The sequence below is a fragment of the Pelophylax lessonae genome, assembly GCF_965119305.1.
Source record: "Pelophylax lessonae genome assembly, chromosome: 7".
Classification (NCBI taxonomy): Eukaryota; Metazoa; Chordata; class Amphibia; order Anura; family Ranidae; genus Pelophylax; species Pelophylax lessonae.
This window is the reverse complement of record NC_138774.1, coordinates 93,311,339-93,336,037: the sequence shown is the minus strand read 5'-3', so window position 1 is coordinate 93,336,037 and position 24,699 is coordinate 93,311,339. Positions and strand designations below refer to the sequence as shown.

Sequence of the window (24,699 nt, the reverse complement as noted above, 5' to 3'; positions counted from 1 at the left end):
AAAGTGCATTTTGGGCACCCCCCACTGTTTTGTGACAATATTCTCAAAGAAAGCGGGAAAGGGGAACACCTTCGCCGTCTTGTAGGACCTGTGAGTGCCAAAGGTGACCTGTGCCTCAGATTCTGCGTTAGTCGCATCCTCCATCTTTAACTACCTGACATCCGCGCTACAGCCTATATACGGCTGCAGCGCGGACTTGAATTTTCGGGAGGCCGTTTTTAAACGGCCTTCCAGAAAGAGACTCTCCCCGCGCGCTCCCGCGAGCGCGCATCGGGGAGAATCTGTGTCGGCCGTGTCCCTTGAACACGGCCGATCACAGATCGTGGTGAATGGCCAATCACAGCGACCATTCACCACGTGATCAAGCCGTCCAATGAGAGATGATCTCATATGTAAACACATGAGATCATCTCTCATCGCCGGCGCTCCTTCCTCACACGGAGTCTGCAGTGTGAGGAAGGAGGGGGAGCCTCACAGCGCCGGGGACACACAGCAATGTAATCAGGGCACTGATCACCAGTGCCCTGATTACTAAAAGGTAAAAAAAATACACAATTGCCCCCCCATCAGTGCCCACAGTGCCCGCCTCAGTGCCCCCCATCAATGCCCACAATCAGTGCCCATAGTGCTGCCAGTCAGTGCCCATCAGTGCCTGCTCATCTAGGTACTGATGAGCACTGACTGGCAGCACTATGGGCACTGATGGTGCTGCCCATCAGTGCTCATCAGTGCCGCCCATCAGTGCCACCCGTCAGTGTCCATCAGTGCCATCCGCCAGTGCCCATCAGTGCCGCCCGTCAGTGCCGCCTCTCAGTGCCCAGCAGTGCCGCCTATCAGTGCTCATCAGTGCCGCCTATCAGTGCTCATCAGTGCGGCATATTAGTACCTCCTCATCAGTGCCCATAAGTGCCACCTCATCGGTGCCCATCAGTGCAGCCTATCAGTGCCCATCAGTGCCGCCTCATCAGCGCACATCAGTGAAGGAGAAAAATGTATTTTCAAAATTTACTCGCAGAAAATAAGAAAAACTTTTTTTTTTTTTCAAAATTTTCTGTCTTTATTCTTTTTTTTTTGTAAAAAATAAAAAACCCAGAGATGATTAAATACCACCAAAAGAAAGCTCTATTTGTGTGAAAAAAATGATAAAAATTTCATATGGGTACAGTGTAGCATGACCGCGCAATTGTCAGTCAAAGTGTGACAGCGCTGAAAGCTGAAAATTGGCCTGGATGGGAAGGGTGTTTAAGTGCACAGTAGGCTAGGCAAGTGGTTAAGGTTTCCCGCACTGATACAATCAGCAAAACCACTAGCCTTTTCATGAGCAGCTAGAGGAGCAAAGGAATCATCCTCACTATCTGAGCACGCAGGGTGTGTGGAGGCAGACCCAAAAGGGTGACTTGCATCCGCGGCAGCCAAATCAGATTCGGGATCTGATGAGACAAAGGAAGCAGGTGAAGGCGGGGGACGTTTTTTGCTAGCCCGTTTTCCCAGGACCAAAGCTACCTTGGACACCAAGGACTCCAGGACCGCTGTCAGTGCAGTCAGTTGTCGGGACCCGGAGGGCCCGGCAGGCTCTGAGAGGGGATCAGGTGGTGAAATTGGCTTCAGGGACTCCATTAATGGAGAGGGGAACCCACACAAAAAAAAAAGTGTATTACACTGCAAGGGACACCCCACTGCACTGGTGGCACCACAAGACCTAGCACAGAGCACTACCGCTGCTACAGCAGAGAGAGGGAAGAGAGAACCCCACAAAAAACTCACCACTACTGATCAGGCACTTACAGCACCGAACTAACTGCACACCATGCGACGATCAAAAAGAGATGGGGGGTGACCAAGGCCTGCAGAAGACCACCGAGAAGGGGAGCCCGGCGAAGGTCCGACCATCCCAGGGATGGGCCCTCATCCACCCCAAAACCCTCCAAGGGTAGAGGGGGGGCAGCTACTTAAGCCACCAGGAACAGGATGGGCAATCCTCTGGACAGACCACCGCTCCATAGAAATGAGGGTGCTGTCGGCCAGGAGGAACGCTGCGACTCAGGCCAAAGTCAGGCTGTATGTGCCCTCGTGAGACATTCAACTCACAGGTCAGCCCCTGCAGACAGCAGCTGACCTAGCGTGCAGTCGGTCGGTCACCCAGTCCGGCAATTGATTGTAGATTCTCATCAGGAACAAAATAAAAAAAAAATAAAAAAAAGGAGGAAAAAAATATATTCAAAAAGAAAAAAAAATCGCCAGGACCAGAGATCCCAGTAAGGAACTAGGTCCTTACTTCTGACTAGGCAGAAAAAAACTGAGTACCTATAGCAAAGAGTGGGAGTATACCCCCTGGGTTTGCCCCATAGGCGTAGTCAAGTTATTTTCTGCCTAGTATCCTACTCCTGTAGGGGGCAAAATGACCCATGTAGTCAAGAAGATGAGGAGCTGTGTCTGTCAATGAACGAAAGAGAAAACAATACACACCTTGTCTATCCAGTCCAGCGTAACAATGGGGATGCCCCTTGCGAGTGCACAGAGGAATTTCACTGTTCTTCGGACACGGTCTGTTATCAAGTGAGTGCAATCAAACACTGAGTCTGCAATGTCTCCACCCAACGAGCGGATTATCTCTTCACCCATTGCATCCACCACACCTGTGAACAGGACCTGAGGAAGAGAAACAAAACACTCACTTCTGATGTTTAAGGACCTACTGAAGTATACAGTGACATCGGTTCTTACTGAATTTTATCATTGAAGTTTGGCAGAATGTACAGTACAACTTTGAATATTCCAAGCAATTCGAAAGAATTCAGACTGCTATGTTTAAAGCCTAACGTCTCGTTTGCTATCACTTTAAATAGTTCATTTGGGCCAAGCTGGCTAAAACAATTTTCTTTACTAATTGCCATGGCAGCTGTCAGCACTGTATACAATGTAGCTTCAAGTGCATACAGTATATAAAGCTGTCTTCCAGCAGCGGTACGATACTTCCTATCTCCTGCTGGAGCAAAATCGAGTCAGGCCGAGAGCTGCTCAGCCATCCACAAGAAGCCTCGCATTTTGTCAACGAATACAAGGCTTCCTCTGAGGTGGACAAGCAGGCGGAGGAAGTCACAATCTCTACCTCAGCCAATCAGAGGAAGCCTTGTATTAATTGACAATGTTTGTAAATTAAGTTGCGCTAAGTGTGATAAATGGAGATGTAAAGTCCATAAAGTCCCAATAGTAAATGATGATGACAAATTCCTAGATGTAATCCTGGACCAGACTCCCTTAAGGGTATAGGCTTACCAGATTCAGGTAAGAGAAAAGCAGATGCTCAATGAATCTTGTCACCTTGATAGAAGATCCAGGCCCACGTGAGCGGTAGACTCAATGGTCATTGGATCATGAAAAAAATTTAAAATACGCAATAGCGTAAAACCCAACAAATAGGTAAATATCACCAATGTGACTTGAGAATAACGTGTGTAAAAATTAGACCACCACCAAAGATTCTTATTATCAGTGGGCAAGTGTATATTAAAGAGAATGGTGTGTGTTAAATACCCCTTACCAAATATAAATAAGGGTAGGTGTATATAAACCAATAAATAATTCCAGCTGAAGTTGCCTCTTACCAGACGACTATAATGGATGTGCCAAAGTGAAAAAAACAATGATGAAAGATAGGTGTAGAACCATCACCAGCTAGATGAGCCTCTTACCATGTGAACGAAATCAAAATGTGTAAAATCAGATTCCAATAAGACACCAAGATTCAGTACCGAAAAGGAACCAGTAGGGGTCACCTCTTACCAGATCTTTAGATCAACCACGCTTGTATGATATTAATTGGTTGGGGGTCCGGCAACAGACTCGAGCAACTGATCCTCAGATGTTCCCAATGTTCACCATTCAAAAAGAGAGAGAGAGGCTCCCATAGCGTAAAACAGTAAAATTTATTCCAAAAATAAAAGCAAGAACACTCACAGAAACCAGGATGGAATGAGCAATTGTATACAGCCGCCGGCCGAACGGCTTCGCTCGCCCGCACTCTCTGGTCGCGATCGGATGACGTCAGTACGCCGTGCCCTGACGACGTTTCGTCACAGATGACGTTTTCAAAGGCCTTTGAAAACGTCATCTGTGACGAAACGTCGTCAGGGCACGGCGTACTGACGTCATCCGATCGCGACCAGAGAGTGCGGGCGAGCGAAGCCGTTCGGCCGGCGGCTGTATACAATTGCTCATTCCATCCTGGTTTCTGTGAGTGTTCTTGCTTTTATTTTTGGAATAAATTTTACTGTTTTACGCTATGGGAGCCTCTCTCTCTCTTTTTGAATGGTGAACATTGGGAACATCTGAGGATCAGTTGCTCGAGTCTGTTGCCGGACCCCCAACCAATTAATATCATACAAGCGTGGTTGATCTAAAGATCTGGTAAGAGGTGACCCCTACTGGTTCCTTTTCGGTACTGAATCTTGGTGTCTTATTGGAATCTGATTTTACACATTTTGATTTCGTTCACATGGTAAGAGGCTCATCTAGCTGGTGATGGTTCTACACCTATCTTTCATCATTGTTTTTTTCACTTTGGCACATCCATTATAGTCGTCTGGTAAGAGGAAACTTCAGCTGGAATTATTTATTGGTTTATATACACCTACCCTTATTTATATTTGGTAAGGGGTATTTAACACACACCATTCTCTTTAATATACACTTGCCCACTGATAATAAGAATCTTTGGTGGTGGTCTAATTTTTACACACGTTATTCTCAAGTCACATTGGTGATATTTACCTATTTGTTGGGTTTTACGCTATTGCGTATTTTACATTTTTTTCATGATCCAATGACCATTGAGTCTACCGCTCACGTGGGCCTGGATCTTCTATCAAGGTGACAAGATTCATTGAGCATCTGCTTTTCTCTTACCTGAATCTGGTAAGCCTATACCCTTAAGGGAGTCTGGTCCAGGATTACATCTAGGAATTTGTCATCATCATTTACTATTGGGACTTTATGGACTTTACATCTCCATTTATCACACTTAGCGCAACTTAATTTACAAATATTCTACAGGGTGTGGTCACACTTGAAGTTGCTGCTGTTCAATATTATTTTCTTTAAGCGCGGTTAATCCCCCTCTATATACTATTAATTGACAATGCACAAGGCTTTCTGCGAGTTGCAGAACAGTGCTCAGATTTTGTTCCGGCAGCATTCAGAAAGTACTAGGGCTGCACGATATTGAAAAAAAAATTACATTGCGATATTTTTTTCCCAACTATATATATTGCGATATTGAGAGCCATCAATCCAGGCTATGACCATACAGGGTTAATGTTAATGTAGGGCAGTACTGCAGCCTTCTGATTGTACCATACAGGGTTAATGTTAATATAGGGAAGTATCACAGGTTAAGAAGACAGTGTGGAAGGCAGAGAAGTCGGGACTCACAGAGAGTTTAGAAGAACACAGCCTGACATTCGTCCCCTGACATGTTATGTTCAGTCTGCCCTGGAGCTAGTTCTCCTGACTGATCGGTGAGCGCCGTGAGCAGCGGCACAACGAACCAATCACGTGTGCAGGCATGGGTAATTGGTTCGCTGTGCCACTGCTTACGGTGCTCACCGCTCAGTAAGGAGAACTAGCTCCAGGGCAGACTGAACATATCAGGCAGGGCCAGAGTGGGACTAATTTTTAGCCCTGGAGTTTCATGCCTTAGACCGGCCCACTTTAGTTCAGGACTGACTATATTAGAAAATAATGTAGTTAAAACCTCAGAATATAAGTTTGCAATGGCTGCGGGCATGGTACAGGAGAATGTGGGGCTGCGGGCATGGTACAGGAGAATGCGGGGCTGCGGGCATGGTACAGGAGAATGCGGGGCTGCGGGCATGGTACAGGAGAATGCGGGGCTGCGGGCATGGTACAGGAGAATGCGGGGCTGCGGGCATGGTACAGGAGAATGCGGGGCTGCGGGCATGGTACAGGAGAATGCGGGGCTACGGGCATGGTGCAGGGGAATGCGGGGCTGCGGGCATGGTGCAGGGGAATGCGGGGCTGCGGGCATGGTGCAGGGGAATGCGGGGCTGCGGGCATGGTGCAGGGGAATGTGGGGCTGCAGGTATGGTGCAGGGGAATGCAGGGCTGTGGGCATTGTACAGGGGAATGCAGAGCTGCAGGTATTGTACAGGAGAATGCAGAGCTGTAGGCATTGTACAGGAGAATGCGGGACTGCAGGCATACTACAGGAGATGCAGTGCTGCAGGCATGGTACAGGTGTACTATGCCCGCAGCACTGCATCTCTTGTAGTATGCCTGCAGCCCCACATAATGGCAGTTAGTGCGGCTGTGGACGAGTCTCACCTGTTCCTGAGGCGTGGGGGCCGTTCCTCTGAGTTGCCTCAGATTTAAAAATGGCGCCGCCCAGCGCCCACACGTCATTGCGAATGCGCCACCGCTCGGGAAAGCTCGTATACGTTCGGCTATTCCCGGGAATAGCCGAACGTGTACGGCCTTACCCAAGCGGCAGCGGCGCATGCACGGTGACATGTTGGTGTCGGGCGGCGCCATTTTTAAATCTAAGGCAACCCAGAGGAACGGCCCTCGCACCGACCAGCCCCACGGGAGAAGTCCCAGTTCTCCCGATTAGCCAATCCGGGCCTGATGTCAGGGGACAGATGTCAGGCTGTGTTCTTCTACTCACTGCGAGTCCCGACTTCTCTGCCTTCCACCCTGTCTTCTTAACCTGTGATACTTCCCTACACCATCGCATGTTCCGGCGATGTGACTATCACTCACGCTCACATCGCGATGTCGATGTAAAAACCGAATTATCGTTCAGCCCTAGAAAGTACCACTGCTGGAACACAGTGATTTACTGTATACAGCTGATACTAAAAATAGTTTCTAAAACACTGACAGCAGGTACAGCGGATATACAAGAAATACCAAGCTGCCGCAAACAAATTATAGTATTTAAAATGATAGCAAAGCTGGAGTTGGGCTTTAATTTACATACAATATATTTACATGGAGAGCCTTCTTTGTCTACGATGAGTGTCCATGGGACACTTTAAAGAGTGGAAGCAGCTCAGCGTAAGGTAAGAAGGGACCCTTTCAATTAATCAAAGTATTATAAGGTTTCTACCTAAAAACACATCTCTCACAGGAAGACATGCTAATTAAAGTAAGATTTTTAACTTACCAGTAAATCCATTTCTTGGAGCACAGTACAGGTCATAGAATCTAAGTCATACCATGGGTTATTTGCAGATAACTTCAGGTGATTGGACACTGGCAAAAAAAAAAAAAAGCTGCGGGTCATCCCCTCCCACGGTCAGCAACCCTCAGTTTAGCAAGCAATTGGGAGATAATAAAGTAGAAGGGATTAGCGCCTAGTACTTAAAACAAAATATGTTCCTAATAGTACAGTACAGAACACAGAATCCCAATCATACCCATGGGACATCCAATGCCGCAAACAATGCCAACAGGCCAACGTAACAAATCGGTGAATAAGGGCTCAACAAGACTCAGAGAGCAGCTTGCAGCACCTTATGTTTGAAACTGACATGAGGAAGCCTAAACACCCACCTGAAATCGAAATGTTAACAGAAGACCAGATGACAGCCTTACGAATCTGAGAAAGTGATGCTGGAGGCTGAAAAGTTTATAAAACACTAAAAGATCTGGTACTGTGCGTGCCTTAACGGGAAAGGGAGGAACCCCTAACCCTTAGACCACAGGCTTGAATACAGACATATCTAATCCACCTAGCAATGTTGGGGACTGTAGTAGGGAGCCTCCTGCTGTAATCTTCAGGAAGGAAATCGAAGGAATCCAATTGCCTGAAAGAAGCTGTAGTTGAATAGTAGACTCACAGCACGTGCCACTTCAAGACAGTGGAGCAATTTCTTTGGGATGTTTCAGAGCAAGACATAAGGAGGGAGAAGAAGGTGTTGGTTGAGGTGGAAGGATGAAAATACCTTAGGAAGACAACCTTGTCCTTGTGTAAAACGAAGAATAGCTTTTTACAGGATATACCTGCAGAAATGCCCCATGTTGATGTGATAGCAACAAGAATAACCACCTTGCAAGTGAGGTCACACAATATAATATCCCTAACGGTTTTAAAGGGCAGCCTCTGAAGGCCTAGAAAAACCTGGTTCAGGTCTTATGGAGTCACAGGGCAAAGTACAGGGGAAAAAATGTGTGTAACATCCTACACAAAAGCCCTGGAATTAGAGGCTAATGGTCTCTAAAAAAACAGAACAGTCAGGACCAAGACTTTCCTCTTGATGGTACTCAAGGCCAGATGCTGGTACAGACCAAATTGTAGAAAAAACTGAATTTTTGTAAAATCTTACCTGTAAAATTCCTTTCTCTGAGTCCTCCGACAGTCGCCGCCTCTTCATATTCGTCACTAATGAGGGTTATTGACCTTTGCTCCGTAGGAGTAGCTAGGCAACAGAATATATTAATATCAAAGCTTTTAGCATATCCCACCCCCAGGGGGTGGTCCCCTCAGTCAATACCTCCCTGCTTCCTGCATTTCCAACTCAGTTTCAGTAGCATAGCAGTAGAGTACATAAACAAACCCCAAAAGAGGGGCGGGGGCGGCGACTGTCGGAGGACTCAGAGAAAGGAATTTTACAGGTAAGATTTTTCAAAAATTCCGTTTTCTCTTACGTCCTCCGACAGTCGCCGCCTCTTCATATTCGTCACTAATGGGGACGTCCCATAGCAGTGTAGACATGAGGGGTGGGAAAAAGCAGCCGCGCCTAAAGCAACGCAGTACCCACATCAGATAAAGGAACCTTACCAAAGTAAGAGAACCAACTGGGCAACAGGAAAACGTGCTCAACAGGAGCAACAACCCAGGAAAGAACAAGTAACCCAGGGGTAAAAACACCCCAACAGCCAAGGGCCCAAACAAGGGACCCTAAGGCACTGCCGCACTAAGAACTTTACGGCCAAAAGAAGCATCTGCCGATGCCTGAACATCCACTTTGTAAAATTTTGAGAAGGTGTGAATGGACGACCAAGTCGCCGCCTTACACACCTGGGCCACAGAAGCCTGATGACGATAGGCCCAAGACGTACTCAGAGATCTGGTAGAGTGCGCCTTCACAGGAAAAGGAGGAACCTTCCCCTTCAAAGCATAGGCTTGCACAATCGTCTGTCTGATCCATTTGGCGATGGTCGCAGCCGACGCCGCCATGCCCTTCCGAGGACCCTCAGGAAGAACAAAGAGAGAATCCGACTTGCGAAAGGATTTAGTCGATGACAGGTAAACCCTGATCGCCCTAACAACATCCAAGGAATGCAACGCCACCTCCTTCGGAATGCTTAGGCTTCGCGCAAAGCGAAGGCAGAACAATATCCTCATTGAGGTGAAAATCCGAGATCCTCTTCGGAAGAAAAGACGGGTTAGGTCGCAAGACCACCTTATCCAAGTGAATCACCAAATACGGAGATTTGCAGGACAAGGCCGCCAGCTCCGACACTCTGCGAGCCAAAGTGATCGCCACCAAGAAGGCAACCTTCTTGGACAACAAAGACAACGAGATCTCCCTAATCTTTTCAAAAGGAGCATGTTGCAACACGGACAGAACAAGGTTCAAATCCCATGGAGGCAAAGGCTCCCTCCTAGGAGGGACCAAATGGCGCACCCCTTGAACAAAGGTGCTAACCAAAGACGTCACAGGGCGTTGAAAGAGAACGGCCAGCGCAGAAATCTGACCCTTAATCGTGGCCAACGCCAAACGCTGGTCCACGCCCGTTTGAAGGAAAGCCAACACTCTCGACACCGAGTACGAGCGTAGGGGAATACCCCCTGGACTCACACCAGGCAAAGTAAGACTTCCAAGTATGGTAGTAAATCTTCCCCCGAAGAGGCCTTCCTAGCCTTGATCAAAGTGGGAATGACCTCAGGGGAAAGACCCCTATCCTTCAGGACCTGGCTTTCAACAGCCAGGCCGTTAAAGCCAGCGACTGTAAAGCAGGATGGAATATCAGTCCTTGAGACAGGAGATCTTCTCGAAGTGGCAGACGCCACGGAGCGTCGACCGCCAGATTCACGAGGTCTGCGTACCAAGACCGGCGAGGCCAGTCCGGTGCCACCAGAATCACCGTGCGCGGTTCTGAGGCCAACCTGCGAAGGAGCCTGGACAGCAGCTGGATCGGTGGAAAGGCATACATCAGGCGATACTGATGCCAGGGCACCACTAACGCGTCTGAGGCGTCTGCCCGAGGATCGCGCGTCCTTGCCACGAACCTTTCCACCTTGTTGTTTAGACGAGACGCGAACAGGTCCACATCTGGGGACCCCCACTTCGCGCACAACATCTGGAAGACATCCGGGTGAAGGGACCATTCTCCCTGGTCCAGGGTCTGGCGGCTCAGATAATCCGCCTGCCAGTTCTCCACCCCCGGAATGTGAACTGCAGATATCGCCGGGACGTGCGTCTCGGCCCAAGACAGAATGTCGGCTACTTCCCGAGCCGCTCGGCACTCCTGGTGCCCCCTTGGTGGTTGATGTAGGCCACCGCTGTGGCATTGTCCGTCTGTACCCGAACTGGACGGCCCTGAAGCCTGTCCGTCCATCGCAGTAGACAGAGATTTATCGCTCGCAATTCCAGAATGTTGATCGGAAGGGAGGATTCCTCCTTCGACCAAGTACCCTGGGCGGACAGAACGCCCAGAACACCACCCCAGCCCGACAGGCTGGCATCCGTGGTGATCACCGTCCACGACAAAGGACGAAAGGACTTGCCCCCCGACACCGCCGGGGACTGGAGCCACCACAAAAGACCCCTGCGGGTGAGACGGCTCAACGACAGTCGCAGATCCAGAGATTGCGGACGCCCGTCCCACTTGGCCAGGACCTCCCCCTGAAGCTCCCGTGTGTGAAACTGGGCGAAGGGAATCGCCTCGAAGGCCGAAACCATCAATCCCAGACACCTCATACACGTCCGGAGGGACGAGCACTGATTGTCCCTGAGGGACCTGACTTCGCACTGAAGTGTCCGAAGCTTGTCTTCCGGCAGGAAGACCTTCGCTTGAACAGAGTCCAGAATCATCCCCAGGTAGGAAAGACGAACCAACGGACACAACGTTGACTTCGGAAAATTTATCGTCCAACCGAAGTCCTGCAGAGTCTGCATTGTGATGGACAGGTCGTTCACCAGGCCCTGACTGGTCGCGGACCGAATCAGGATATCGTCCAGATACCCCAGGACAGAAATGCCCTGGGCCCTCAATAAGGCCAGAACCGGCGCAAGCACCTTGGTGAAAACTCGCGGAGCCGAAGCGAGACCAAAGGGCAACGCCACGAATTGATAATGATCCTCCGCAATGGCAAATCGAAGGTACCTCTGGTGACCCTCGAAAATGGGGATGTGAAGGTATGCATCCTTCAAGTCGATGGAGGCCATGAATTCCCCCGGAACCAGGGCAGCCACCACTGATCGCAGGGATTCCATGCGGAACTTGCGAACCCGCACAAAGCGGTTCAGAGCTTTTAAGTCCAGAATCGGACGTACCTTGCCCTCCTTTCTGGGCACAGTGAACAGATTGGAGTAGAACCCCCGAAATCTGTCCCGATGAGGCACCGGAACCACCACTCCCTGGTGCAGATCCTGCAAGCGCTCCGGAGTCAGCTGAAGGTTTGAGGGGAAAAATCTGCCCGCCGGCCGAGAGAGAAACTCGATCTTGTATCCAGATCGAACGATTTCCTGAACCCATCTGTCCCGAATGCGGGCCAGCCAGGGTTGAAGAAAACCGAGCAAACGTCCCCCCACCCCAGAACCGGGTGAGGGCGTCCCTTCAGGCCGCATTGTTATGGGTAGCAGACCCGGACTGGCCGGACTTCTGCTTACCCGTCCACGGCTTCTTCTGGGAGCCTTGGCCCTTGAAGGGCTTGCCCTTATAGTGCGACCGAAAGGCACGAAAGGACCCCTGAGAGGGTCTAAACAAGGTATTCTTCTTACCACGAACAAACTTAGTCTTGTGAGTTTGGGGCAAGAGAGTGCTCTTACCCCTAGAAATACCCTTTATCAGAGTATCCAAAGATTCGCCAAAAAGGCGAGATCCCGCGTAGGGCAAATTAGCCAAAGTCTTGCGGGAAGACTGGTCAACAGACCAACATTTCAGCCATATCAAGCGACGGTTCAAGACCGCCACACTAGAAAGACGCGCAGCCAAAGGGACCATATCTAAGTCCGCATCACACAAATACATGACACCCTGATGAATTTGATCCACCATAGCCAAAGTTGTCGGCGGGGCAGAGTCAGCCACCAGGGTGCGCCTGAGCACCTGCGTTCAGCATAGAACCAGCAACCGTATAAGAATGACGGGCCAGAGATTCCAATCTCCTGTCTGTAGGGTCCCGGAACACCGGGGTATCCTCAGCAGGAATCGCAGTGGATTTATTCAAAATCGCCACCGCGTGATCTACTTGAGGCGGCACACACCAACGCTCATCAGTGGCGGGAGTAAATGGATAACGCAGCTTGAACCTACTCGGCACAGCGAAAGGTTTCTTTAAATTGCGCCATTGCTCATCAACAGCGCGCTGAAATTCCGTAGAGCAAGGAAAAACCTGCGATGTTTTGCGCTTTCTTTGCGTCCCATAAGAGGACATCAAAACTGGAGGACATGGTTCATCCTGTAAATGCAGCGTTTGCTTGATAGAAACAACCAACTCATCCATGAGTGCACGCTGTTCAGACGAGCCAGGGGGAGAATTATCAACCCCTTCCACCTCAGCCTCCCCTTCAGACCCCACAAGGTCTAGAGATGAGTGAGACCCTGAGAAGGGCACTCCAGCCATAGCAGCCCCATCGCCCTCTGAATCAGAGGAAATAGACACTCTGGGCCGTTTTGTGGATCGATCAGCCAGCAGCATCTGCACTTGAGCAGCTAAGTTTGCCACAATAGTGGCCAGATCAGCCCCCTCTGGGGAAGCAGCAGCCCCTTGGCCCCCCACCAAGGTGGGAGGAAACTTGTATTCCTGAGAATCCATGCCCCAGCAATATTAGGGAAAAAAAAGGAGTACTGTCCCTTTAAGATCGCGGCGAGCGTAGCCCACCGCACCCACTGAATACACCGACCCCTACAGGGACAAGAAACTGGGCAAGGAATACAGGAAAAAAGGGAAGATAAAAACCTGGAGAGATCACACAGGCTGCTGCCACCGATCGCTGTCCCAGAGCAAAAGGAAGTAGTGCAAGACTGACCGCCCCTATGAAGCCTATGCAAGGCTACACAAACATGGCCGCTCGGCTGAGGATTCTATGGGCAAATAGAAAATGGCGCCGACATGTGGCCTGATCGATCGCCGCCAACATGGTGGCGTTTGGCGCCAAAACGCCGTGCCATCACCACACAGGCCCGGCCACCATGATTTTGCCGCAAAAAAATGGCGGGTCGCCGCAGCGATCGCCGCACAGCATGCCCAAAATCTGACTGCCTCCTGCTGACACCCAGTAGAGCGGGAGAGCCCCCCCCCCCCCCTCACAGCCCACACACAGGCAGCAGGTCTACACAGGGAGCACAGCAGCCACACAGACATGCAGGGTCACACAGTCCCAGACTGACATCCAAATAGACAGGTCCCCACATAGAGTTACACTTACCAGTCCGGATGGCGTGGGGAGCCTGCTCCAGCGACCAAACCGCTGCACTGAGGACAGGGAGTGTCGCAAGCATGACGCAGTGGAACTGCGGTGCGAAACCGCAATGGCGTCCAGTGAGGTAGACACCTCACCTATAGCATCCCTGCAGCGAACAGGAATGGGTCGTTCAATGTGCCAGGGTAAAACCTAAGCTGAACGCTCGATGGCAGGCTGGGAAGCCCCTGGCCCTGAGCCCTGGGAACCAGGGTGGCCAGACTGAGACCCAGCTCCGCACGATCATCTTCACCAGAAGAAACTAACTAACGCTGAAATAAACAGCTAAGTAAAAGAAAGAGAAAAAAAACTCCAAATAAAATCAAAAAGAGAAAAGAAGCTGAGACTAAGAGCCCCAGCACAGGAACAGCCAGCCTACTCCTGAGCTAGGCATTAGAAACTGAGTTGGAAATGCAGGAAGCAGGGAGGTATTGACTGAGGGGACCACCCCCTGGGGGTGGGATATGCTAAAAGCTTTGATATTAATATATTCTGTTGCCTAGCTACTCCTACGGAGCAAAGGTCAATAACCCCCATTAGTGACGAATATGAAGAGGCGGCGACTGTCGGAGGACGTAAGAGAAATAAGGTTTTTTGTAAGATCTTACCGCAAAATCTTTTTCTCAGATGTCCATCGACAGATGCAGCCTAATCTCCATGAGCCGAGTGGGTTTATGCTCCTCCCATCAGGAGTAGTCTAGGCAAGAAAATTTGAATACACAAGCACAGGGGGCTGTCCCTTCAGGCATAAACCCCCACTGCACAACCCAGCACATCAGTTTAGTTTAAAAGCAGTGAAGACAACAGAACCAACCCCAAACAGTGGGGCGTGCGGGTGCTGCATCTGTCGTTGGACATCAGAGAAAGATTTTACGGTAAGATCTTACAAAAATCTTATTATTTTCTCTATCGTCCATTGACAGACGCAGCCTCATCTCCATGATCTGAGTGGGACATCCCAAAGCAGTATAGGCATGAGGAGTGGGAAAACGTAAACAGACAGTAACGTCAACTCCAAAAGACCAAACGTAGCCAACCGGGCAACATGGAGCTCAACCAAACAACAGGAGCTCACCCAGATAAAAGACCCCAAAGAGAAGTACAAGTAAACATTCTCTTATGAAACAGCAGCCTGCAAAACCTGGTGGCCAAAAGAGGCATCCGAAGAAGCCAACAAATCCACCTTGTAAAATTTGGTAAAAGGTGTGCACAGACAACCAAGTTTTTGCCTTACAAACTTGTACAACACAGGCCTGATGGCGAAAAGCCCAAGTTCTAGTAGAATGCGCCTTCACAGGGAAAGGAGGAACCTGACCCTTGATCAAATAAACCTGAACAACCGTCTGCCTGATCCATCTCGAAATGGTCACAGCGGACGCAGCCAAACCTTTGCGAAGACCATCCGGAATGACAAAGAGAGTCCGACTTCCTGGAGGACTCCATAACCGTCAGATAAACCCTTACTGCCCGAACCACATCCAGAATGCGCAAAGCAACTTCCTTGTGATGTTTAGGCTTAGGACATAAGGAAGGCAACACAATGTCTTCATTCAGGTGAAAACCTGACACCACCTTAGGAAGAAAGGACGGATTAGGACGAATTAGGCCGGAGGGCCACTTTATCCCTGTGTATCACCAAATATGGTGAACGACAGGACAATGCCGCCAACTGAGAGACTCTGCGAGCAGAAGTGATAGCCACTAGGAAGGCAACCTTCTGCAACAAAGAAAGCAGAGAAATCTCCCTAATATTCTCAAAAGAAGGCTTTTGAAGAACAGACAAAACCAGATTAAGATCCCACGGGGGTAACGGGGTCCTCCTCGGAGGGGACAGATAACACACCCCCTGAACCAAGGTGCGAATCAAACTAGGAGTAGCCAACGGACGTTGGCAGTAAATAGCCAATGCCGAAACCTGGCCCTTGATAGTACCAAACGTCAAGCGCTGCTCAACCCCTTTTTATAAAAAGGGCAAAACCCTAGCCACAGGAAACAAGCGAGGGTGCAGCTGCAGCGATTCACACCAGGAAATGTACGATTACCACGTACGATGATAGATCTTCCTAGATGTCGACTTCCTGGCCTTCAAAAGGGTAGGAATCACTGAATCAGAAAGACCTCTATCCCTCAACACCTTGCTTTCAACAGCCAAGCTGTTAAAGCCAGCGGCTGTAAAGCAGGATGGAAGACCGGTCCTTGAGATAGTAGATCTTCCCGCAAAGGAAGACGCCATGGAGGATCCACAACCATTTTTAGCAGTTCTGCTTACCAAGTCCGCAGAGGCCAGTCTGGTGACACCAGAACGACCAGAATGCCTTCCATCGCCACCCTGCGAAGAAACTTTGGCAGGAGAACGAGCAGAGGGAAGGCATAGACCAGGCGATACTGACTCCAGAGCATCTGTGGCATCAGCCAGAGGATCCCGAGACCTGGCCACAAACCTCTGAACTTTCCTGTTGAGGCGAGACGCAAAGAGATCCACGTCCGGGGTCCCCCACTGGAAACACAGGAGATTAAACACCTCCGGATGCAGGGACCACTCCCCCTGATCCAACACCTGACGACTCAGGTAATCCGCTTGGCAATTCTTCACACCCGGGATGTGAACTGCAGAAAGAGCCGGAACATTGTGTTAAGCTCATACAAGAATCTCGGCCACCTCCTTGGCCGCCAGGGCACTCCTGGTGCCCCCTTGATGATTGATGTAAGCCACGGCCATGGCATTGGCCGACTGGACCCGAACCAGAGAGCCATGTAGTCGACTCGTCCAGTGAAGCAGGCAGAACTTTGAAATGCTCTCAGCTCCAGAATATTGATCGGCAAGGAAGACTCTTCTGACGCCCAAGTCCCCTAAGCACAGAGCTTCCCCAGCACTCCACCCCAGGCTGGCGTCCGTGGTGACCGTGGTGACCACCGTCCAAAACACCGGCAGGAAGAACTTGCCATGGAACAGGACAGGTGACTGGATCCACCAAGAGAGAGCCGACTTTGTGAGATGGCTCAACCAAATCTTCTGGTCCAATGACCGAGGATCACTGTTCCATTGTGACAGAATCTCTTTCTGCAGCTGTCGCGTGTGAGACTGAGCAAACGGGACTGCTTCGAAGGTCGAGACCATCAGACCCAGGGCCCTCATGCTAGCCCGCAAGGAGGACCGATCGGCCTCCATCAGCAATGGGACCGCCCTTTGCAACTTTTGAAGCTTGTCCAAGGGAAGGAAGACCCTCGCCAGAGAAGAGTCGAGGATCAGCCCCAGATAGGTGACCCGCACAGACGGAGTCAGGGCAGATTTGGTGACATTGATTGTCCACCCGAAGTCCGGAAGGGTCCGAATTGTGATGGAGACGTTTTCCAGCAGTTCCAAAGGGGAAACTGCTCGCAACATGAGATCGTTCAGATACCCCACAATAGAGATACCTCTTTGACGCAACAAGGCCAGCACAGGGACTAGGACCTTGGTAAAAACTCTGGTAGCCGAGGTGAAAACCAAAGGGTAACGCCACGAATTGAAAGTGCTCCTCTGCCACCGCAAAGCGGAGGAAATCGCTGATGTCCCTTGAATATGGGGACATGGAGATATTCATCTTTGAGATCGATGGAAGCCAGAGAATCCCTGATTCAAAGTTTGCCGCCACCAACCGAATGGACTCCATTCGGGAATTTCTGCACCAACACAAAGCGGTTCAGAGCCTTGAGGTCCAGGATTGGATGCACCTTGCCCTCCAGTGAACAGGTTTGAGTAGAAACCTTGAGAGCGTTCCTGTTGGGGAACTGGCACAATCACCCCTTGAGCCAGAAGATCTTGCACAGCCTCCGTAGATCCTTCAAAAGCTCTGGAGACAGGTGAAGATTTGACTGAAAAAAACCTGTCCCCTGGCCAGGACCAGAATTCGATCAACCTGAATGAAGGAAGTCCAGGGTTCCTGAAAGAAGCGCAGACATTCCCCCCTCCCCTAAGATGGGTGAGAGCGCCCTTTCATGCTGAACAGGACTTGTCTGCAGCACCAGACTGACCGGCCTTGGACTTGCCCCAGGGTTTCTTAGCACCTCCAGAAGTTTTGAACGGCTTACCTTTTTCTTGTGCCCGGAGGCATAAAAAAACGTTTAGGAGCAGAAAAGGAGAGACCCCGCTTAGTGATGCTTCTGTAGAGCTTAAAGCACCAAATTGAGATCCCAAGGCGGCAACGGAGCCCGCACTGGAGGGAAAAAATGTCGGACACCTTGAAGAAAGGTATGCACCAGGGAGTGAGTGGCCAAAGGTCGTTGGAAGAAGACCGCCAAAACCAACACCTGGCCCTTGATGGTACTCAAGGCCAACGTCTGTTCAACCCCCCTGTTAAAAGGAAGGTTAAAATCCGAACCACCGAGAAGGAGCAAGTATAAACCCCATACGACTCACACCACGCAATGTACATCTTCCACAAACGATGGTAGATCTTCCTAGAGGCAGATTTCCTAGCTTTCAACAGTGGAGTGCCTCGATCCTACGTAAAAGTCTGGGCAGAAGCTTGAGAGGAGGGAAGGCATAAATCAGCCGATACTGACCCCACGGGGCCACCAGTGGATCCCTTGACCGAGACACAAACCTGTACATCTTTCTGTTGAGCCAAGACGCCAACAAATCCACATCGGGGGTGCCCCCACCCTTGGTCCAACAACTGCTGACTGAGGTAATCCGCCTGCCAATTTTCTACCCCGGGAATATGTACGGCGGAGAGGGTTGGAACGAACCGTTCTGCCCAACTTGGAATGCTGGCTACCTCCAGAGCCACCAGGACACTTCTTGTGCCCCCTTGGTGATTGACATAAGCCGTGGCATTGTCTGATTGAATGCTCACTGGACAACCCTAAAGACGATCAGTCCTATGGTCCAGACACATGCTGGTTGCTTGGAGTTCCAAGACATTGAGATGTAGTCTGGACTCTTCCAGCGTCCAGATCCCCTGAGCAGAATGCTTGCCGAGGACACCTCCCCAGCCGAACAGGCTGGCATCCGTGGTGACCACTGTCCAATACAAGGGGAGGAAGGATTTTCCCAGCCGAAGCGCCGGAAATAGCGTCACTATATCAGGGACTCCTTCGTTCCCCGACTCAGCCAGGGATCTGATTGTGCAGAGACTACGGAGTCTTGTCCCATTTGGTCAGAATCTTCCTTTGCAGGAACCTCGTATAGAACTGTGCAAACAGAACCGCCTCGAAGGAAGACACTATCAGGCCCAGCATCCGCATGCAAGTCCAGAGGGATGACCATCTGTTGGACAGCAGAAGACGAATTGCAGCCAGCAATTTCTGGAGTTTGTCCAGAGGAAGGAGCACTCTGGTCAAGACCGAGTCAAGCCCAGATATCCAGGTTTGTGGACGGAACCAGGGCAGACTTCTGAAAATTCAGAATCCAGCTGAACTCCCACAGTCTGGATGGTGATCTCCAGGTTGTCCACCAGAGCAGAGGGAGACTCCGCTTGCAGAAAGAGGTCATATAAGTAGCCCAGTACTGGGATCCCCCGTTGGCGTAGCAAGGCTAGCACCGGGGCTAACACTTTTCTGAAGACCCAAGTAGCAGAGGCGAGACCAAAGGGTAACGCCACAAAATGAAAATGCTCCTCGCCCACTGCAAAGAGGAGGAAACACTGGTGAATGGCACATATTGGAATGTGAAGGTAAGCATCCTTGATGTCAATAAGAGGCGAGGAAATCCCCCTGGCACAGGGATGCCACCACTGTGCGAATTCTGAACTTCTGCACCCGCACAAAGCAGTTCAGCGCCTTGACGTCCAGGATTGGACGCACTTTGCCTTCCTTTCTGGGAACTGTAAACAAGTTTGAGAAAAATTTCTGAAAACGTTCCGAAGTCGGAACCGGGACAAACACCCCTTGATGTAATAGGTCTTGTACCTCCCCAAACAGACCCTGTAAGCGGTCTGGGGACAGGCGTACACTGGAAGGAAAGAACCTTGCCGGGGAACTAGAGCGAAACTCATCTTGTAGCCGGACTGAATGACTTTGTGGACCCACTTATCTTGCACCAGGGAAGGCCACGGGTCCGGAAACCAGCAAAGACACCCCTATGCTGAAGGAGCCTTGTCCGCGGATCTGGAGAAGCCCGCTTTCGGATTGCCAGACCAGGCTTGTTTGGATCCTCCAGATTCTGAAAGGCTTTGAGCCCTTGTCAGTCGACCCTAAGAACGACAAAAATTCTTATGACCCGAAAAAGGAAGGCCCACTTCTACGACGAGGTTCTTTGCCCTTAGTAGCCTGCGGAAGAAAGGTACTCTTCCTTCCTGTGAGACCTTTTATGATGTCATCCAAGGTAGCACTAAACAGGCGATCTCCTTGAAAGGGAAGATAAGTCAAGGCCTTTTTAGAAGTCTGGTCCGCAGACCAGCATTTGATCCAAAAGACACGCCAAAGGACAACTGCCAAAACAGAGAACCGAGCCACAAGGGGAGCCGCATCCAAAGAGGCATCAAATATAAACTACAGCCCCAGAACCAGCTGGTCCACCAGCTCAGCAAAGGCAGGTCACAGCTTAAAAGCTTAGCCCACTCGGTCAGAATTTGTGACACCAGGGCAATGGCGAATACCGGCATCCGTGCCGAACCAGCCAGAATGTACATACTGCAGGCCACAGCCTCCGCATTCCTGTCAGCTGGATCGTTATAGGCTGGGGACTCTAACCGGAATCATGGTTGCCTTGCTCAATCTGGAAACCGTAGGGTCCACCACTGGTTAACAGTCCACTTCTTAAGAAGAGACTACTCATAGGGGTAATGCCTAGTAAAGTGTTTAGGGACCCCACTGGAACGCTTTGGTCATTCCTACTCTTTAGCGACAATTCTGTCAAAATAGGCGGGGAAAGGAAACCCTGGCAGATGCCCCCACCAGGCACAACCCTTACCCCCCCCCCCCCCCTACAGTCAATTGTCCTGTTGCCGGAGGCGCAACCCCCCGGCCCCCATCGCCAGCATAGCGCCCTGCCCCCTCCCCAGGAGGTGGACCAGACCACCCAAACAGCCCCAACATATGGAGGGGGGGGTTGGGTGGGAACAGATGAAAAGGGGGGGTGCATGAAGGGAAGGAGGGCAACCCGGGGGTCTGACTGTCCCAAGGAGGGGCCCACGTCCACATCAAAACTCTCCAGGGGGAGAGAAGGGACAGCTACTCACCATACCAGAAACCAGGCGGGCACCGCTCCAGACAGAACCCCTCCATCGAAATGGGGGTTTGTCGGCCAGGAGGAACGTTGCAACTCGGGCCGAGACCCGATCCTATGCGACCTCGCAGGTCAGCCCCCGTCCAGTGAGGCTATGTCGTGGCCGACCTAGCACAGAGCTGAGGTCTGCGCGCGCTTGCTGGCCAGACTGGGTTGTCCACTGGATCTAGGTTAACCAGGCCATTGATTGTAGATCTCACAGAAAAAGTCCAGGAGAAAAAAAATTAAAAAGAAAAAATTGCCAGGACCAAAGATCCCAGCAAGGAACTAGGTCCTTACTCCTGACTAGGCAGAAAAGTGCCTACAGCCCTGGGACTGCCCATGGGTTTAGCCAGACTTTTTTCTGCCTAGTGTCCAACTCCTCTAAGGGGCAGTATAACTCAACAGTTATGAAGATCTGAAGCTGTGTCCATCAATCAACGAAAGAGAAATACTAGTCCTAATCTTCTCTGTTGGCAAACAGCTGGCAAATCTTAAAGAGACCTTCCACAGCTGCACAGATTACCAAAAAAACTGGAGAGTATAGACAAACCTTGGGTGGTGCTCCAGACTGAGGAATGTATGGACTGGCAGTCAAAGTGGATGCAGACAATCTGCCAGTGCGCCTCGGTGTTTGGACTTCTGCAAGATTACTTGGAGCAGGACTTTGCCTCAGACGGCTGCTGCGGGATGGGGATGGTTCAGGAGTAGAAATTTCCTGGGGAGGAAAGCAGAACATTGTTACAAGCTACACAACAATTCCTATGTATACCTAGTTACTGACTTTTGCGGTCATCTTGGAACATCATAGATGGCAGCCAGGTAAAAGAACAGTAGAATCTGGCATTGAGGTCTTTCAGTGTAAGGTTATTCTTAACAGGAAGGTAGGTAGGTGTGTGTGTGTGTGTGTGTGTGTGTGTGTGTGTGTGTGTGTGTGTGTGTGTGTGTGTGTGTGTGTGTGTGTGTGTGTGTGTGTGTGTTGTTGCAGGGAGGAGTTACTATGAGGGTTACGTGAGGCAGGAAGGGTTGGAGTAAAAGGCTACAGGGAGGGTTAGTCTGAGAAGGGTCATAAGGTAGGACTTCACTCTTACTGCCAAATAAACAGCACTGAAAAATACCAGTGCTGATCTCACAGTGTTGAAAGCAATGTATCATCCAAGTAACTGCTTGCCAGCAAACGCAAACATACAACATTCTAATTGGCAAAATGAACCTAAATTTAATATGGTTGCTGGCTGTAAAAAGCTACATGCAACTACATTTTTTCGCTTTTAAAATAAGACTTACTGTATGTGAGAGACATCACATGGCACAGTGTTTGTGCTTGGGAACAGCTCACCAACATTACCAGCAAGGGTTCTCAGATCTTTAAATTACAATAAATAAAGAAACATACTGATGCAATCCAGCAATTCTTAAATAGCAAACTGTAGACGTATTGAGCTGGTGGGCTATGATCCCTGTGGTGCATGTGAAGGCTTCAGTTTTCAACTGTGGCTGAAGCAGAACTTTAAAGCACAAGTCAGGCAATTGAGATGTTTCTTTACCCGTAAAATCTTTTTCTTGGAGGACCTTCTTAGCTTCCTAGGAAGCTAAGGACAAAAACATGGCAAAAGAATGTCCTGATTAAGGTGGAATAAAGAAAGCAGCTTAGGTACTTAAAAAAAAAAAAAAAAAGACAGCACTTAACCGCACCTTATCCTGGTTAAGAAGTGATGGCAACCGAAAAGACAACCTTGCGTCTAAGCAGCAACAAGGTAATTTCCTAAAGAGACTCAAAAGGAGAAGTCTGTAAAACAGACAAGAACAAATTAAGTGAAACAATCGTACAAAACACCCTTTTATGGGACTTTTAGGGCAGATATCACAAATAGTGTGTATATCCATAAAAGGCTAGTATGCCAAGTTTATTACAAAAGACCCAAGGTACACAAATACATTATATATAATACTTTATAAATTTTATTACACAAATACAGGAAAAAGTATTAAAACCCCAGGTGTCTGTAATATTTATTAAAAAAATTGTATTATGCCTGTCATTTCTTCCAGAGCAAGTTACGGTCCCCTGGGGACAAAGGAAATCCCTGGGTGGGGCATTCCACGTGACACTGTACAAAGGCATTTAGCAAGGAATGAAATGTGATAGTCTCTAAAAAGGAATGGCCAAGGCCAATATCTGCCTCTTGGTACCCAAATCCAGAGACCTCTTCACACCAGATTAGAGAAAAGCCGAAATGTGCCCCATGACATACAGTCAAACGTACAAGCCTCACACCAGGCAAAATAGGCTTTCAATGTATAGTGGTAAACCTTCCTGTAGGTCAACTTTCTTGTCTTGAGGGTATGGCTTGCAGAGTTAGAAACACCCCTATACAGTACCTCAGGATTTGGGCTTAAACAGCCATACCGTCAAAGCCAGTGTCCATAAAACAGGGTGAAAGATGGAACCCTGGAGGGATAAATCTGGCCAATCCGAAAGAATCTGAAAGAGCCCATGGCTTGTCTGCCAGGAGATTTACGATATCTGAATACCACGTTCTTCTTAGCCAGGCCTGTGCGACCAGACTCACTGGAATGCTCCCCACCTTTAACCTATGCAACAGGCGAGAAAAACTGCAGTGGAGGAAAGGCATAGACCTGATGATTCCAAGGAGTCACCAAGGAACCCACCGCAAACAGCTGAGAATCCGTGGTCCGGGACACAAATTTGTCCACTTGGTTGATGAATCTGGACACCAAGAGATCTACATCCAGTGCCCCCCCCCCCTCCCCCACAGACAAATCTCTGAACAACTCTGGGTGGCTATTAAAGATTCAGCTACTGCCAGCTGAGAAAGTCTTCTTGCCAATTCTCCACACAAGAAATGTGCATGGCAGAGAGGGTCAGAAAGTGAAGCTCTGCCAAGACAAAAATCGAATCTACTTATCTTTGTAAAGCATGACTTCTTGTCACTCTTACACAACTTCGGCTTCTCCTACGACCACATTCCCTAAACATCTCCCCAGCCCGACAGGCTGGCTTTCATCAAAAAAGATGATCTTCTGGTATCCAGCATCTGCCTCAATATACCATTCCAGGGCCCCCAGGTCTTGAGAGTCCGATGCATTGGCAGGTCCAAGGACTCGACAGTGGTCTTATACCAAAAGGATATTGCGTTGAAGATATCTGGAGTGAAAGTGGCCATTGGGGAATGCATCGAAGGCAGCTACTATTTTCCCCAGCACCATGCAGACCCAAATCAAGGAACTTTTAAATGACCCCGGGGACTCCACCTGGGATTGAAAAGACCGGCATTTTTCCTGCAGAAGCAGTACCTTCATCTGTGCTGTGTCAAAGACTAAGTCTAAATACTCTGGATGTTTCTTCAGAACCAAAGCGGACATCTGAAGGTTTTGTACCCAATCGAACCTGTACCATCTGTTTGGATATTTATTGCTAGCTTGAAAGCGGTTTTCTCCTTGAGAATCAAGTCTTCCAGTACCCAACAATGGGGATACAAAAGGTCCTCAAAAACCCCAGAACTAAAGTAAGCAACTTGGTAAAAACTCTTGAGGTCATGGACCGGCCAAATGGTAAACTGGCCAGGAACTCCCCTGATGAAGCCAAACATCCTGAATATTTGTGCCTACAGGAAATGCTTAAGCACCCACGCATAGGTGCAAACATCTACCTGGTAGAACTCAGTCAATTGTGAAAAGAAATCCAGGTAGCAGTCTTAAAAACCTTACAGTAAAATAATCATTCTACTGAACAGCCCAAGAAGCGCTAGCACACCTGGTGGAATGGGCCTTGACTGGAAAAGGAGGAACCTTGCCCAGAATACTAGAAGGCCTGAGAAAGGAGCAGATGAATCC

The 24,699-nt window shown here is 49.6% G+C and overlaps 1 protein-coding gene across 2 annotated transcripts in view; it reads right to left on the bottom strand.

Annotated features, from left to right (window-relative positions):
* Window positions 1-24,699, bottom strand: part of MDC1 (mediator of DNA damage checkpoint 1) — a 144,536-nt gene that overhangs the window by 30,126 nt on the left and 89,711 nt on the right. For both annotated transcript variants that reach the window (XM_082263552.1, XM_082263553.1), the window contains exons 12-13: window positions 21,395-21,559; window positions 2,467-2,649 (exon numbers count right to left, since the gene is read on the bottom strand). In XM_082263552.1, the coding sequence (XP_082119678.1) occupies window positions 2,467-2,649; window positions 21,395-21,559 (348 nt within the window). The remainder of the gene's footprint in view (window positions 1-2,466; window positions 2,650-21,394; window positions 21,560-24,699) is intronic.